We start from the raw sequence: 18,823 nt of genomic DNA, 5'->3' as shown, positions 1-18,823 counted from the left end.
GTGGGAAGTAAGCGTTGCCTCACTGTGGTGCGCCAAGTCATAATAGATTCATTACTGCCAAAAACACCCCCTGCAACTTGACAACAAAACATAAAAATTGCTGAGAAAGATGTGATTATAGTTGATTTAAAAAAAAAAGAAGCTAATTCTGATCGCAGGACGTGAACTCTGACCTACTATATGAAAGTCAGCTGTGATACATTTACCATTCGCCACCCTTACCTCCACATCCTCATTTTTACCCTTGTATATAAAATCGTAAAGTGAAGTGGACATAACTCCTCTGGGATGCTGAGCCGGACTGTGTGTGTGCAAAAGACTCACGCTTTTAGAGCATCCCGACAGCGGTGGGTGACAAAAGCCTAAGGTCAGAACAGTACTGGCCACCAGGTACCAGGAACAGTATACAGTATGTACATATATGCTTCACTGTGGCGAATTTGGTAAGTGATGGACCCACCCGGGGGTCTCTTATTCTTTCGTTTGGATGTCAGTTTAAAGTTGATCAGTCATTTTACAGCACACCAGAGCCTGTCAAATCTGAAAGTTCAAAGTGGGCTTAGACAGTGCGCTGTGACAGCTCGTACCAAGGATCAAGTGGATTACGCCCCAGGTTTTAGGTAGAGTGCACCTTTCATGAACTGAGTGACAGGGTGATATTTTCCAACCGGCAATATGAAAATGTATTTTGCAGGTGTAGTAAACAGATTTTTTTTACCTAAAAGTCTCACAATGGAGCAATATCACGACTTTGCCGAAGCATCATGTGGGCAATGAAAAAAACAGCACTCAGTCATACGGTGAAGGCTCCATTTTTAAACATGAGTATATTTTCATTTTGCTTTTAAGCACCTTTATCCATTCAATAGAATAGGAGATTGATTGGCACGATTTTTAAGCAGAGAATAACAAGGTCTAGTGGCTTATTTTCTCTGTTCTCGGCTCTACCTGCCCTCTCCCCTACACACTCCTCTTCACAGAATGGTGTGTGCCACTTTACTGTTCAATTGTCAAGAAAGCGAAACTCCCTAAACGAAACCACATTTTCTAAAATAGCTCAGTATTTATTCAACACTTGTCTGAACAAAATTTGTTCTGAGAATCATAATGCTGTGTGGTGGTATTATTCACATCATATCAAATGAATTTGTCTGTATTGTACTTTGCCTAAAAGCTTGAAATAACTCACTGCCCCTGCTGCTCCTCCTCTTTGGCCTTGGAGGATTTATGTTTTGTGTTAAGTAAGGCTGAAGCTACTCATGTTATCTCACTCCATCAATAGCAAATACATTAACAATATCTAGTCGCTGCAAGCACACTATTAATTTACCACGACCTGTCCCTACAGGGGCAGAATGATTGTTGGAGGCAACGAGGTGTATCTGCTTACCCCTCCCTGGGACACGGTGTCGCTGCTGGGGGATCAATGTCCATTGAGTACGGAGGAAGAGGGGCAGGCAGGCAGCCAAGCAGCCGGCTGGAGGAAGCCCTCAACCTCAGCTCGAGTGACGCTGTCACCTAAGAGGTCCCAGCAGGCCTTGCAGAGACAGAGAGGGATTTGCCGCCTGATGCTGGAGCCATGTCCTTTCACACAGAAACATGGGCCATCGTTTCTCAAAGGTTGAAGAGGACAGAGGTAATGGATATTGCGAGCTCCGGTTCATGACAGGAAAAACCCAGACCGCCGCTGACAGTTAATTGTCACTCAGACTTTATGACATCTATCATTTGCAGAAGTGCAGTTGCTCTAAAATTGAGAAAAACCTAAGTAACATTTGAAATAGGGAATAACACTGTCTTCCTTTTAAAGGTTGAATTCATAAACAATAAAAAAAAAAAAGCACTTTTTCACTTCAATAGATTTAAAGGTCCCGTATTTCACACTTTCCCAGTGTTTTATTTGAAGTTGTGATATCAATAAGAAGATATGTTTGTGGTTTAAAATACAAAAACCCAGTTCAGTGTAGTTTTAAATCTCCTCTCTCGGGCTTCTCTTTGGAGCTCATTATCAACATCACAAAGTTACAGAAGTCCTGACAGCTCGTTTTAAGGCACAGTTTCTGAATACAGGCTGTGGTTTCACATTGTATAAAGGTAGATTTCCATGTCTCCTTTGATTATAAAGCAGGTCTAGCTTCTATATTAATACAGTGAAAGTATCAAAGCCTCAGTCCACAGAGAAATGCACACAGCCTGTATTCAGAAACTGAGCCTTCAAACATGCCTTCAGGACTTCTGTAACTTTGTGATGTCACAACAAAACAGTCACTGCCCTCAGCCATGACCCAAGCCCCACCCACCTTGCAGCCAATCAGAAGAGAGGCTCAAAGCCTCACAGAGCCTTACACATTTAAATATAAAACAGGAAAAAATAAACTTCCACCGACCAAGTGATAACATATGCAATAAAAGCAGCCTATTAATGGCTCTTAACAGGTCAAAGAGTTCATGTTGTGTTCAAAACCAATGGTCAATTCATATTCATGTTTACTGTAAAAAAAAAAAAAAAAAAAAAAAAAACTGAATTAGTGATGTAATTTAACACCCAGTTAACCCGGATAACGTCTTGGCTCCTCAACATACAAACCTCCCCTCTGACCTCTCCATTTCAAAAGAAGACCAAAGCAAGTTTTCCACCCTGCTGCTATAAATAAGAGAGTGTATGTTGGAGATGATATCCTCTGGAGAAAAACTAGTGCATCAGCGAGTTCCTCCACCTCATGACTGTTGCCCTCAGTGAGGGTTAAAGGTCAATAATAGAGCAATCGCAAGCAGAACATGTAACACGGGGGTTTGGGGTGGCGCCTTGGTTGGAATTCACTCTGTGGAAGTGTATAAATATAGGATAGAGGATGATATAAATCCCGGGAAGAAGACACCGGGATTTACAGCAACTGTTCATCTGCAGCAAACATCGGTGTGGGCAGATAGTTATTCTGGTGGGTGGTCAGCTTGCAAGAGCGGGTGAAACAAAGCTCCCCCGGCAAATAGTTTTGACATTGAAATATCAGACAAGCAGAAAATCGAGTCTTTGATCGGCTCCATCACGAGGGATCACTCGGTCATATCAACATCATGGCTCAGAGGATGCGTTAGGCGTCACGAATCAAAGGAGGGATACTTGCGCTGTGTTGATAGGAGCAGTCAAACTCAATGCGATTTTACAGTAATAAATTCTGATTCTTTCATCTCCTCTCATTTAGCTGTTTCACACCAAAACTGTCTCGCACTTTTTCTCTGAAAAGTCACAATTCCCTGCACGTGAGGCTCCCAGCTGCCAGCCTGCAAACGCTTTGGCGAGGCCTGGCTTGATGTGCCTTTGTCTTCTCTGTCGCTCTGCAAGTGGCTTGAAATTCCTTGTGTGAAATGATATTTGAAGTGATTAAAGAGAGTCATTCAGTGGAGCTGACAGCTCTAATGGAGAGCAGAAGCCACTCGTCCGGCCCTAATATCCAGACAGGCGTCCTGACAGCCGCCGGAGGAGCTCAGAAACACTCTGCTGTGGGACAAAGTGCCAAGAGGGGCATGTTCTGTGATTTTATTCACAAAGACGCTGTTTGTTCAGTTGCTCATACACAATGAAGTCAGAGCTTTTTAGTGGTTTTGGCACCACGAGCTTTAGAAATCTTGGTTGTCTACCAACACAAAGCTGATGGTCACACACTTTTGGTTTGAAATGTGTTCTTCCCTTGAGTCTAAAAATGTTCTTTGGTGGTTCTTTATTTCAGTTCATTTATTTTCTCGTCCTCTGTTCTTGATCAGTACCAACTCAGAAAAACTGGCAACTGCCTGCGGACCCCCGACCTCAAAGGATCCCCAGAAGCCTCAGGTTTTACTGCATTCCAATAACTTTTGGTAGTTGGATTAATTAGAAATTTGATGATTAATTGGGAATTCACACAATATTGTTTCATGTCCAAGCAGGTCCAACATTATTAGCTCATTTTATGGTCCTTTCTTTGTAGAGCGATACTGCATCAAATCTGTTATTAGGAGCTTTATTATCTAGATTAGATTGTGTTTACATGGTGCATTTTCCTAATTTGGAATACCATTTGTAATGGACTTAATTTAGATGAAAGTCAGGGTACACACACATTGCACGGTCGGTAGGTGTCAATAAAGGCCAAACAGAAAACGTTTGACCCAGGGCCCCATGACAGTGTTTTTAAAATTTTGCTGATCATGTTTTGCTCATTTTAAGAGTTTTAAATTCAAAAACACCCTCCCTCCACCTTCCCTCCTACTAAAAACCAGTGACTGGTATTTTAATCCTCACACACTCAGCTCAAGTGGAACCCAATTGTGTATTTTGCACTCCTTCAATCACTTGACAGTGTCACACCGACACACAGTTTTCACTGACACTGAATGAGAAGATGATCTGCAACAACACCAAAAAAAGGAAACGGTGCAGAAACACATTCGTCTTGTGTTGTTTGTTAAAGTTGGCTGATGACGTGCACTGCACACCCACACTGGTGTTTGCATTCATCCTGGATAATTAGACTCATTCTCGTGCAGGTAGAAGGTGGGTGGATCCAACTGGACGTTACTAAAGTCCCTTTACTTTTCCCAGCAGGTGCAGCAAAGCTCGCGGGACGGTCAGGGAGGTGTCACTCCAGCACAGCACTGTAGGTGAAAACACCTGTGTGGGTGTCCCAGGTACTTGTATAGTGACTTTAGTTGACAAAGTTTGGATTGAAATCAATATTTAAACAGTTATACAGTATGCTTCATGTCCTTGATTTCCCTCCAACACTTTCCCTCAAGACTAAACATTACAGATTCCAACCCATCCACAAATGAGCAAACAAATGAGTGCTGAGGCTTACAGGAAGTGCTGCATGTCAGAAATGAGAAGAAAATATTCATGCAGAAAGAGGCAGTGGGAAGGAAGAGTATATATAATTGTAATCCTTTTTTCCTGCTGTAAACTCAGATGCTTTTCATTTTTTTTATGTAACAATAACAAAACTTACAAATAAAACCTTTTAATGAATGATATTGCACATGAAAGTTAATGTCTATGTGACATGGCTTTTCTTTTGGTGAGTCTAATTTTTTCCTGCAAGGAAAACACAGAATAAATAATATAATATATATAACATTTTCTAAGAGTTGAGCTTCCTAATCTACACAAAAACACATTTGTGGTGGAGAATTGTAATGTACACATAAGTTGCACAGTTGGGATGAAAGATCATTTCACTGAGGAATGGACCAGTCTCATGTCTTGCCAGACACAGGTGTAACTAATAACTAACTAATTAACATTGGCTGCGGTCCACTCAGATGAGCTGAGGCAGTCGCTCTGTGTATGTGACTGACTGGCACAGCTTAATCGTTAATGTTATTAGTTACACCTGTGCTTCTCCCGCCAGCAAACAGCACTGTGTTGTTTCCCAGCTCCATATTAAGTGTATACTTACAGAGGACTGTTTTCACAGTTGGCATGCAAAAAAAGTTTTAACTCAATTTAACTTCAGTTTTAATTTGTATTTATGTATATTTTCATGTAAAATATGCATGAGATGTGCTGAAAAAGCAGTTTCACATATGAAAACACATAGGAACAGTTATAGGAGTAATAGTGTATAATTTTTCTGTCGTGCAGGTGTAAAAGGACAAAAATGATTCTTTGCTCCGGTCACCGACAGAGCGCTGTGTCTAAACTGTCGAGCAGTCTTTCATTACCCTGCGGCCTCTGTGCTTGTTTCAAGCATTCCCACTTTAAAGGTAGTTATCATTCCTCAGAATCTCCACCTTTGTACCTGCCACTGAGCGCTGCTCCCAGTGTAATAAGCCGCTCTCATCCCTGTGCTGACAAGGATGTTTCCCAGTACCAGCAGACCGATGCACAATCACACATTGGCTGCTCGCTGCTTGGGAGAGAGCCAATTACCCCTCTTTCCCCCGGCGCTTCCATCTCTTCTTTTTCTGCCGTTAACAAGGGCTAATGGAGGTTTGCTGTAACAGAAACCTTTGTCTTGAATACAGCACAGCTTTTTCTGCTCCTGGTTTGGGTAAATTCATTTCCGTTATATTATAGATGATCAATGCCAAACTATCCACCTCAGTATGGAATCTATGCAGTGTTGTAATGTATTATTTAGAAAAATGAACGCCCTTTCAAAATTTTAAAACTTTTATTTTACCTTTACCTTATTCTGAACACCTGTGTCTTTTATTTTACATGTATTGTATTCTTACTTTTCTAGATGAAAGCTCTGTTCTCGCTCCTGGACATGAAACGTGTTCATTCCTTCAGAAAAGACAAGGAATTATGAAAAATAAAAACCTTCCGTGCACAGTGTGATATTCCCTCCCATTAACGGCGCTCGGGGATATTTCATTTTCAATGGTGATTCTATAAATTGTTCCTCTTTCTTTTCTCTGTCGAGGACTGTAAAACTGTTTGATCTCATGTTCAGAAACACCCCCCCCCCACTCGTGTTTGACACTATAATTCCTGAGGCCAGATGGATGAAACTTTGCACTGGCTCAGTGTTTGCCTCCCACAAGGAGAAACCTCGACATGCACATTAATTCTTATAGATGCACAAACGCTTGTTCACACCAAATAAATAAGTTTGATTAGTCATTCATTCCCAGCTCTTAACAGTCAGTAATGACTGGTTGATTTACAGCATTACTGCCTTTTCACCCCACATTCACTTTCTCAATTAACTCATTTATTCAGGATGTGGAGAGAGGGAAGACAATAACTGTGTGACCGCAGTTGTTAAGCCAATAATTACACGGTGGATGAAAATAATTCCTGGATAAAACAACACAACAGCTTTGGAGACACCAGTGTTAGCAATGCTAATTTAAGATAAAATCCCAAATATACATTAATTTAAAGCTTAAGCCTTTATGCATGGCATAACTTTTAGCTACAGTCAATTCTCTACAAACTTGGACGAAGATATAGATCATTATACCAGAACCTTGAGCAAGAATAAAATCAGTATTAAATATATGAACTTTCAATTATGAAAAATGTATGACACCTTTGAGATGGTCTTGAATGCAATAATAATGATAATAAACCTATATTGTATACTATAGGCTACTACTATAGTAATTTTTCACTTATTTAGTTACAATTATACACAATATTTTTCAAGAAATATGTATAAATAGGGCTGCACTATATGCCCATTGTGATGTCATCATATGTGAAAAGGGGGTGAGGCTATAGGAAACCCCTCGGGGTCTAAACACTTGTGGGGTGGACATACGTCATTTCCTGTTTTATTTTGTAGTAGCTTTCCTTGTTTGTCTCATGTTAGTTTTACTTCCTGTCTTTGGCGTTGTTTTCCCTTCTTTGTGATCATGTGCCCCGCCCTCATGTGTTTCACCTGCACTTGATTACCCCTGCTTCATGTGTGTGTGTGTGTGTGTGTGTGTGTGTGTGTGTGTGTGTGTGTGTGTGTGTGTGTGTGTTTAGTCTCTGTGCTCCCTGTTGTCTTTGTCAGTTCGTCTGTTCTGCTTCAGTCTGGGTTGGTGAAGTTTCCCTGTGTCCCTTGCTGCTGTTACCTGTGTTTGGATTTTCTGGTTTTCCTAGTATTGTTTTGGATTGGTTGTAACTGACTTTCTGTTATTAAAACCCTCTGCATCTGGGTCCTCAATCCTTCAAGATCTGAGAAGGCTTAGCTTCATTTGACTCTCGATTATAGTGGAAACGGTCATTTTAGCATTTTCACTTTCACTGTCTTTTTTACGTTTTGTTTCCTTACACCTGGAGAATATGAGTTATAGGCGGGGCCATCTCTGCAGCACCACAGTGCTTCATTTATGGTTTGTTGTGACACAATTTACCTTAATCAAAAGAAAATTCTAGCTGTACATATTGCGATAAACTACTAAACTACTATAAAATAACACACTAGTTGATGGGATGTAAGATACATTATCACTGACCCTTTGGACGCCGGGTTAGCTTCACATGTTGGAACAAGCAGATGCAGAATATAACGGTTATTTTGTAATGTGAAGAGTTGTACCTGTAGTGAGAAATACCAGCTGACTTTGCAGTACCCTCAGCTTTATGGAGCTTTTTTTCAGCTCATCGTTTTGTTTTACTTTTGGCAAGTTTACTGTTTTGTCTCGCTCATTAAATGTGGATTTCCAAACCGACAAACTTCCACTTAGAAAAACTGAAACCCAGTGATAAAAATTAACAACAGTAAACAATTTAAACGATGTGAACAATATACATTTTTAGCAGATGTTCTTTATTGTAACTTTAGACACTTAAACAGATTCATTCCTGTTTCTTTACTGCTGCTGAATACTGATTTCCCTTCCCCTAAATGAATATATAGCGTTACAGGCTAAAGCTCTTTCAGTGTTATCATCTTTACCTTTAAAGGACATTTTGCAGTAACTGACTCCTTGTTCCCGACAGACTTTCAGTGAGTGAACAGCTTAAAGTTTGATGGATATTGACATTCATGGAGATCGAACCTGTGACCTTCCTGTCATCTCCCTGTTACAGGATGAACTCTTGAACCATTAGGCCGCCCTGCCACTTAAGAGAAACCTCAGCGGTGAATACTGCAATGCACATCTTGTCCCTTGTGAGTATTTTCTTGCCTTTTACAATGTGTCTCTTCCCATAACTCACATTTTCCAGAGCATTTTACTTTAGAATAGAGAAAGTGTTGCAAATGTTCCGCTAAACAGTCTTCGTTGTTCAATTTCCCCTCCCGGTATTCAAACTTATTTTGTTTTCATATCTTGCCCCCAGAATGAAAAGTGTTTTTTTTTTTTTCAGTTTTCTTGTTTTTCCAAGGCTGATGAGGCGGTGCAGCTGCGGTATGAAGGGAAATGGAGGATTACGCTAACAGCGGTCCTCTTCATCCCCACAGATCAGTTGTCTAGACTGGCCAGGTAAATCCTCTTCCCATCCCCTTTCCTCTCACTGCTTTCAGCTCCATCTTTGATCCTCCATCACAGAGCCTAATGGCTCAAACACACTCCTACAACCAGGAACACAGAAGTTCAACTCCCTCCTTTCCCATCTTTCTTTCCCTTATGTTCCTTTAGACAAAACTTTCTTCCATTCTACTTGAATTTTTCTCACATTGTCACTTGCTGCGATGTGTGATAACGTTTCTTCAGCAGTGGAAAATAAACTTCTCCTGAGGTCATATGGTACTTTGACTTTGCATTTTCTTTCCATTGTGTCAGGGAAAGTGGAGTGCAGTATTTAAATATGCATCTCTGACGCTCTTGAACAGCTCATGCCTTAATTTAGGAGGTCACACACCTGGAAAGCCACATCAACAGCTAACCTGACTAAAATGGGCGATTGTGAGAGCGCACATCTTGGATTTACGGAATATGCTGATAAATCAATTAAAGTCAACGTGTGAGATCCTCTTTTCTTTATTTCATCTTCATGTTTTGTGCTTCTCTCGACCCAAAGATAATCTGTTAACATATGGATATATTTTCCTCTTTTCTTTTTGTTTCAGCTATGACACCCATTACATTACAGGTACTGGTCTTTGATACAGTTATACTGGTAATGTAAAACCATCAATGTCTGAGTGCCAGAGGTCAGTACAGTGTCTGTAGACCTGGCAATAGATTCTACTCTTATCAGCAGATCTATGGACCTTTTATCCAAAAGAAAGTGTCAAGGATTTTTGAAGTGAGATTCTTTGTTTATCCGGTAAAATGTGTCAAAATTAGCACAGGAGGAAATTATCTAATGTTGCAGAGTTTATGCTCAGAACCGATTGTCAGACCCACTTTATTTCTAAGGTCAACCATGAACCTTGAAGCTCAGTATTTCTGCTGGTGGTGGCTGTTGTCTTTTATCTTTCACTGATAGCCACTATTCTCGGCTTTGAATGTGCCAGACAAATTTAGAGGAAAAAAGATAAAATCATTTACAAAGGGTTACGGATTACCTTACCTGTGGATGGAAAATATCCAACAAGATTATTATGCAGCAAACTGTGAAAAACTCACCCTTTAAAAACTTTTAGACACATTTGTGATAGAAAGATAGATAGATGGATAATAAATTGAATACCAGCACAAAACATACTAAATAGCATGCAACTAAAAAGATGATAGTTTCTTTTGTAAATTCTTTTATAAATTACAATTTTAAAAATAATAACAACTTATTGCATTCTGTAAAACATTGCTAATAAATGTCTCATAAGAGACTAGAAATAAAAAGTGTATATAGCCTATTTAAAGCTGCACTAGTGGAAATGTTTATATTCATAAAGACCAAAAGCGACTGTGACGTGAAAGGCGTTTCTCGAAGTGACAAACCGGAGAATCATCACACATCTCTGTAATTCCCCTAACGTCTACAGAGTGTTGTAGCATCTTTCAGCTGATTGTTTTGGTTTTACAGCCTGCAGCTTTAATGTTTGGTTAACCTTCATTTCCAACAGCAGTGGGAGGCTGTTTTCATCTACAAAGTCTACTAGGCAACAAACAACAGACAGACAAGCTAGCAGCTAGCCGGAGCATTTAGCTGCTAAAGAGCCGGATATTTCCCGCAGGAGTTGGTGGAGACCAAAACAGAGCTAAAAAGTCCAAATGAATGCTAATGCATTGCCGGATGAATAAATGACCAGTTGGCCATATCTCTATATGTATTTGGTGATGATAAATAATATGTGAATGTTGGGTTTACAGTTTCTGTTGAGAAAAGATTTGAGTGACATCTTGTGTCGGAGATGGGAAGATAAAAGCGCTTTCTTTTATTCTTTTAAATTCCAAGGTCAAACAGACTTAACTGGGCCTTGCTTTTCACCCTTGTACACGTTTTAGCCTTGATTCTCACAGCTGCATGACAATGACACTAACAACATCTTTTTATATTTAAAAAGAATAACCTGCAGGACCTGTCCATTATGAGTATTTGCTAATAGAAGCAGAAGAAGAACAGTTGAATTGAAAAGCTTTAAGATTCCTACCTGAACACCATGGGAAGGTTAACCCATGCGAAGCAGCATTTAGGAAATACTGGAGAATATTGAGAACAGCTTGGGGCTGCGTGGTACCTGCTGATGCTATCAGAGTATCATTGTTCTCGTGTTTAATCGCTGTGGCTAATGACAGGAAATGAAATCACCCACTGAAGACCAACACGCTTCCCACAGAATAATTACTGCTGTTGACCTTGTGCCTCTCTCTGGTATTAAAGTGTACAATGATAACTCTCACCACACACTTAGCCGCTGCATATCATGGACTGCTTCAGACTGCTCTATTAAGCTCTCACTTATTAAAGACAAACTCAAAGATGCAAACCGAGTCGCTGGCTTCATGTTGTAATTGTAGCCACTGTTAGAAGTGAAAGGATCTGTCTGTTTGTTACATTGGTTATCATTATCTGTTCTGTCATGTTCATATAGTTGGAGGAGGAATAAAAACACAATTGTGATAGTCTGCCACAGCACAAAGCCTAATGAAACATGCTGGTGTCCTTATATTTCTGAATCCCCTTGCAATTACTTACATATTGATTGCAATTTTAGAATACTTTTCATCATTTTCATTGTTGTGTAGACAAGTTTTTCATTTCAACTTCTCCATTTGTTTTTCTTCAAATCACCATCATGCAGATGTGCACAACATCTGGACATGTTTACATCCAGAACACTCATGCAGCCTGTATATGTTCACCTTTATGTTTGCACACCTCATACTGTAGGGACTTGCATGTGAAAATAGCTAGAAGGAAAAACAGAAGAAAATGTTTCACTCAACTTAAGGTCCACTTACTAACTTTTCTGGGGCTTTCAATCAACCTACCAGTAAAAAAACACAGCTGTGTTTATCGATAAAATATATTAGTTACATTCAAGAATCGACAGATGCAGAAAAGATCAACGTATACCTGTCTTCCCAAGTGTTAGATAAGAGGATTAATACTACTCTCGTGCTTGTATGTTATGCCACAGCCAGCAAATGGTTAGCTAAGCTTAGCATAAAGGCTAAAAACAGCGGGAAACAGCTAGCCTGACTGTCCAAAGGTGACATCATCCGTCCTTCATATAACTGGGTTAATTAGAGAGTTTCATACTATAGGTGCACACACACACACACACACACACACACACACACACACACACACACACACACAGGTTGTTTCAGTCTTTCTGCAAAGCTAAGCTAACCGGCCTCTGGCTGTAGCTTAATCTCTAACAGGCATGAGAGTGGTATCAATCTAACTCTTGATTGATACCACACCAATCTAACTCTTGAAAAGAAAGCATTTGTATTTCCCAAAATGTCAAACAAGTTCTTTTAAGGTAAAACAATGATCCAAACCAAAGTGAAGTAAAAGTAAAATCCAATCTGAACCTTGTTTATATCCTGAAAGTCAAATCTTGACAGCACCCTTTACCGTAGAAGCTTTGGCTGCTGCTGCAACCCCAGGTTTGTTAGAGAGGTTGACGTTGATGCTGTGTGTGTGTGTGTGTGTGTGTGTTTGTGTGTGTGTGTGTGTGTGTGTGCGTGGCTTGACCTTGGGAGCACTGCTGGGTGCCATTGATTTGTTTACCTGTGTGCTCCTGACAGTTTCTCATTAGGTTTCTTTTGCACAACACTTCCAGGAGAGGAGACCAGATTCTGCACTTCACAGCCGACGATGCGTGATCAATGTACCTGATAGACTGACACTGGCAATATAATTCTGTTGAATGGCTGTTTAATGGATGTGAGCGCTCCATTTAGTAGCCACAATAAGGTGCCTTTTGTGACTGAAGCGGCATTGTGGGGCTGTATGAGGAAAACAATATCGTGAAAGAAGGGCTTTGTTAAAATCACTTTGGAAGACGAGAGAGACTGAGGGAGAAATTGTGTTTTATTTCACTGTTATTGGAGAATATTGAAATTATTTGCATAGTATAGACGAGCGAACGCAATCTAGCATTATTAATGCTTTTTATGCCGTTATTCTTGAAGACGGAACCTTTTAAACACAACTAAACACAGGATAAATGAAGAAAAAGGGGCAACACAATGGCACAAAAACAATTTCATCTGTATTTTTTGGCCTCTTATAAATCTCTTCTTCTCTCCTTTTCTTATAGTTCTCTCTCTCTCTCTTCGTCATTAAAGCTGTTTTCCCCACATACCTCCAAATTTTTTTTATTTAAAAGCGAGACCTTTGGATCACTGTAATGATGCTTTTACGAACAGAAGTGCACAGTGGGCACTGGTGCTGCTGATCAATTAAACAAACTGCACCATTTACAGCAAAGCTTTATAACAATTAGCCCCTGAGCACAGACACGAATCCCTGACTTACAGTGCTTTATTTCCAACACACCACTCACTCAGACAGGGTAGAAAATCGCCTTCTTTTCTCATGTGAACTTCTCATGTCTGCTTAAATAATTTGACATGGTCACAAGGAGGCAGTGTTGTCACTCTCCTCACAAATCCTCCTGCCACCACCTAAATGTGGTGATGGGAGGGAATCCACTTATTTTAAGGTGTTAAAAGCGCCCCTGATTTGCAGCTGTAATCCTGTCCATTTCACGGGGCCAAAAACAAAGTGGAAACATGGCAAAGTGTCCTCGCTCTGGACTCGCAGCTCATGTTCTCTCCATGACATGAAGTGACACAGAAATCAGCTTGCGGACACATCAAGGTCTAATTACTCCTCAGGTGACAAGACCCCCTTGACATCCTCTAGCTGAAATGGGATTTTATGAATATTGAAAGCTGACAAGACAAGTGCTTCCATTTAAATCAGTTGGGATTTACATCAAATTGCTGGGAATAAGACAACGGCAGCGCTGATTAGATCCTTGCCTCTTGTTAAGAGAGGTTGAAACATTGACTGTGCGGACATAATAGTATGGGTGTATATACCATACATGACACCCTGGGGTGCCGCACAGGCTGTCTAGTTCTAGGTGTAGTCAACATCATATTTAATGGGCAGGGACAGGCTGTGGGGCAAGAGAGGGGGCAGCCATTCTCTAATGATCAAAATAACACTTCGTCAATGTAATAGCCCGCTGTTCTTCATTCTTTACACCCAACTGACAGAACATTTCTCATGGCTTTGTTTACACCAATGCTGCTGCCCTTGTGGTCGGCTGTGACTTATATAAAAATGTTGCCCCATAAACCATGATTATTTTCATTGCCATTGATGTATTGCAATCACTTAGCGAATTCCCTTTGAAAGCGATGGTCCTGAGGAAGACGTATGGGGCCTGCAACTTTGACTCAAACATCAGTGACAATGTGAGGTTTTGTTTATGTAGAGGGAGAGCAACAGATGGCAAGCATATCTATAAATAAGTCGCTCTTCTGAATAGGAGATTAGTGCATTTGAGCTGCTTTTTAATGGTCTCTGGGAGAGATTAAAAAGTAAGCTGATTCATAATGCGTTTCTCTTTGCAGTGATTCACTCACAAACAAGGATCTGGAAAGACTCGGTGGAAAATGTCTTCAACGCGCTTAAGATTGGAACATAATGCACGCCTTCTCTGCGTGGCAGAAATTTCAAGAATCTTACAATGTTACCAGGTGCATTAAGTTATTAATGAATGAATTTTTACGGCCTTGATAATAACACACAATAACACTCCCTTTTCCCCTGCGTGCTGATCACTGCAAACCTTTCAACCCTGCAGACCTCACCAAGCACCGTGCATATTTCCACCCATTTATTTTCCATGCCTGCACATGATAATATGTTTTAATACTGCATACACACTATATACTGTATGTATAGTGGTTATTCCAGAGCACAAGTCAAACCATTAAAGCAAAAATAAACAATGGCACATTCCAAAGTTCATGTAGAATAAAATGGTGAAAATGCTGATAAATACATATAAACCCATCTTGGTTTTAGCCTCTGGGTCACATTTTCTCCAAGTTATTGAAATAGAATGGAGAAAAAAAAATCTCAATTATATAACCATTGCTGATCAGCCTACAGATAGCCGCCCACCTGAGGCTACCTCAGCATCCTCCACAAATATTGACAGAATTCTTATCTTTTTTTCCTTATTTTCTAACAAATATGAAGCTCGTGCACGAATACTGTTTTTCCCGGCTTTTAAACACCATAAATTCCTCACACAGACAGTTTTGCATTGACTGCATGTTTTCCTGGAACTGCAGGGCTCAGGATGTCTGATCAAGTGGATTTGTGGCTGTATCTTCAGATAACTGCTGTCTGGATAAACTCTATATCTGTCTTTTAATGACACTGGTGTCACTGTCTCTTCTCCGTTACAAAACTGGAGACTCGCCAAGTTTGGTTGTGGTAGCAATCAGGGGCTTTATGTGGCTGTGTTTCCTAAACAACAAGCTTTTCTAATTTAATGAATTCATAAACACGCCCAGGAGAAAAGCATGCTTGACCTATGAGAAGGTGAATAGATTTCCTGAGAACTATTGACAGCTTGTCCTAACAAGTAAACGCAACCTAAGGAGTCATGCAGTCCCAATCAATTGCCTAAAAGAGTAAAGAGGACGGTTATGCAGCCTCCGGAGATGTTCCTGTAACTGTACTGACCAATCTGAAACACAACAGGTCAGCCGTACCTCTATTAATATACAACATCTGAACATCTAAGCCTTTTTAATACCATCACATAGCTGTGCTCTTAAGGTCAGTCTAACCATCACCCAGTCCACCCCAAAAACATGCATGTCTGACTCATCTGCAATCGAGACAGGCTCTCTCAGCTGATGAATGATTATGCTATTTTCATATATGCATTTGTTAGTTGGATCTATCAGCAGTTCTCCGAGGTCATTTGGATGCCGACACCTTGTGTTTTTCTATATCTAATGTAATTATATGGGAGACAACACTGGAAAAAATACCTGTAGAGAAGGTTTTGCCCTAAAACAGTCAATCTAGTGACTCACTGTGTCTGTCTAGATATTCTACCAGCATATTTCATCAACTATAGTAATGCATATAAAATAACTGCCCCGCCATAGTGGTATCTGTGTGATGCCATTCCAGTCCTTTTTGCGTGTTTGAAAAGGTCTAAATGTATAAGAGGAGCCACCAAATTATACAATATTGTTTTTCTAAATGAAGGTAACATGTTGAATAGCAGGCTTATCTAAACCATGAAAATACATGCTCCTCTAAAATAAAAGCATTAAAACACTCCAGCTATTTATGGTGTCACTTAAATTTATGCTGCTTTTCTGCTTTTTATTATTATTTTGCATAGTAACTTTTTTTTTTTTAGATACTGAAGCTCACTCATCTGTGAGGTTTCAGGTTGGATGGTACCTTTAAAGTTGAAAAACAATAACTTAAACCACCTAGGCTGGATTACCATCCTGGCAAAGCAGGTAACTGCACTGGGGTCCCAAAACTCAAGGGCCCCCAAGGGTTTTTGGCAAATTTACTATTTCGTAAAACAAAGTAGAACATAAAATAGACACTGTGTTATTACCTGATCTTGTTGCCCTGTCTCTCAGAGGAGCCAGCTGTGTCAAAACCTAGTTCTACTAGCTTTATTTGTTTCGTTTTTATTGCGCTTTTTTATCATATACGTGCTACTGGTGAGTTTCCGGGTCAAATCCAACTGTTCACTGAATCACTTTGTACTTTTGAGCAGACGTGGAGGTTCTGGTGAATAATGTCAGTGGTGACATCATATAAACAGGTTCTAGCTTTTTTATCCAAAGCAATTCACAAAGCCTAGTTCTGCTGCTGTGCATCTTCAAAAAGCCAGGGAGCTACAGTGAGATGAGAGAGGATTGCAGTAACATTACATACACGCTTTGTTGGTCTTGATCAGATGCAGCTACTTTTGCCCCATAGCTCAGAGTTTGTGCATGGGCCCCCCAACCACACCCCCGAGCCCCTGCTCATGGGTGAGTCTATGATAATATGGTAATGGCGGGGACTCAGCACCGCGGACAGTTCCGGTGTATCGCTCCGCCCCCTCCACCCTCTGCGTGTCGCGCGCGGCGACCAATAGCTACAGCAGCGTCAGTTTAGCACTGGATACAACAGAGGGAGCTTCAAAGCGCCTGTCCACCCAGAGAGGAGGAAGAGGGAACCTCGGTCCGGCTGTGATGCGTAGCAAGGGCTCTGCGGGCTGAACAACACTTCGATGGGATAAACCCTCCCGGTCACATTTAACGGCTCATTGTTGTCTGTTTGTAGCGTGCGCGCGTGTATGTGTATGTGTGTGCGTGTGTGTGTTCCGCGAGGACCGAGAAATGCTCTTGTAAGCGCGAGCGTGAATGACATTAACGCCTGCGGTTTTGCTTCACACAAATATTTGGCGGTGCTCTAACTTGGAGCCGTTTGAACGTTGAGTAAGTTTTGTTTTTGTTTTTTTTTTTTTGGCTTTTTTATTTTTATTTTTTATTTTTTATACTTGCATTACATTTGAGTCGTTTTTACTTTGAGCACAAAGTCCAGGACAACATGGGGAGCGAACAGTACTTGCCGGAGCTTATGGCAGAGAAGGACACGCTGGATCCGTCTTTTCAGCACTCCCTGCGGCTACTGGATCAAGGTAAATGTCCGTGGTTAAATACTGATGTAAACAGTTTAGGCGTGTGAAGACTGTTTGGGTCTACAACACAGAGCTCAGGTTTAACGCTTGGTGCTGGGCTCCAGGCTACACCACACCAGCAGCCTTCCCACTTCAAGTTAAAAAAATAAGAGGTTTTTGGGTCTACTTACAATTTCCTGTTTGGTCACACTAACACAAAGCGAGGTCCTCTCAGCATGGTGGCAGTTTTGCTAAGTTGTTATGCAGCAAGGATATCACAGCCAGCTTTCTCCCATTTACCTGTAAACTGAGTAAAAACGGGGGCATGTTTTACTGAAGACTCCACCTGCTCCATTAGTCATGAGGAGGGATACAAACTTTTTCATTTGAGCTACACGAACAGGAACACACAAGAGCATAAATAATACAATCCTTTCTGCTGGCACATACATATGGATTTTTTTTGTTGCTGGCACAAACAAAAAGATGTTGAAGGAAACTGATGGCAAGGTGAATATTTGTGCAGAAGCCTCCCTCCTCCCTATTTGAAATGGCATAACATGTGATTATAGCTTACAGTTTATGAATGGAAGCAGCAGCGAAACCTCTAATCACTGAAGGCACTTGACATCCCAGTTTTTCAGGGGGATGCAGTCATCTCTATCCCGTGCAGACACGTGTAAGCTGTGGTGCAAGTAGTTGAATAATCACACTCTTATTCAAATGTACATGTGTTTCCTCCTTTGAAGAAGTGGACGTGACTGAAATGGAATTTTGAACGGATGGAGCAGCAGCAGCAGCCACCGCCGCGCAGACGCTTTAATTAATCCGTTGCACAGCCCTACTGCTTTGAAGCTGTCTGAATTTTTGCAAACACTTCTTCAGACGCAGCCCCGTGGAGCTCCTCATGTGGGAAGTGCACTGTTATAGCATCCAAGTGCATCCTTCAAGCACCACTCATGGGCTTTGTCTGGATTCAGGCAGACTGCTGTTGGCTTTAACAGTAACAGACAAGGAGCATTAGTTCACTGTAAGCAGTCCTGCTGCACTGTAACTAATTTTGATGAACCTCCAGATGCAGCTGCTGCACGAGCTGTTTTTATTCAGACGCCATGTCACTTCTAGTTGCTTCTTCCCAAACTTGGGACCTCAAGGGATCCTGAAAGGAAGCTCCTAAGGGCCCCTTAGCAAAGTGAGACATGATTTAATTTTAGTGTTGTTTACTTGCTGGGGTTTACCAAAGTGACAAACGGAGTTACTTTTCTGATTGCACCGTCATCTTCTGAACTTTAGGGCTGCAGCTAATGTGTATTTCATTACTGATCTGA

General features: G+C 40.8%; 1 protein-coding gene across 1 annotated transcript in view; it reads left to right on the top strand.

Moving 5' to 3' along the window:
• Window positions 1–17,021: 17,021 nt before the first annotated feature.
• Window positions 17,022–18,823, top strand: part of khdrbs3 (KH domain containing, RNA binding, signal transduction associated 3) — a 95,763-nt gene continuing 93,961 nt past the window's right edge. Inside the window, exon 1 of the mRNA XM_023406982.2 lies at window positions 17,022–17,516. Within this exon, the coding sequence (XP_023262750.1) occupies window positions 17,426–17,516 (91 nt within the window). The 5' untranslated portion in view covers window positions 17,022–17,425. The remainder of the gene's footprint in view (window positions 17,517–18,823) is intronic.

Source organism: Seriola lalandi, unplaced genomic scaffold, assembly GCF_002814215.2.
Source record: "Seriola lalandi dorsalis isolate HSWRI2012SDOR001 ecotype SW California unplaced genomic scaffold, Sedor1 jcf7180002054323, whole genome shotgun sequence".
In the NCBI taxonomy this organism is placed as follows: Eukaryota; Metazoa; Chordata; class Actinopteri; order Carangiformes; family Carangidae; genus Seriola; species Seriola lalandi.
The sequence above is the reverse complement of the archived record's forward strand: the minus strand, read 5'-3'. Positions and strand labels throughout refer to the sequence as shown.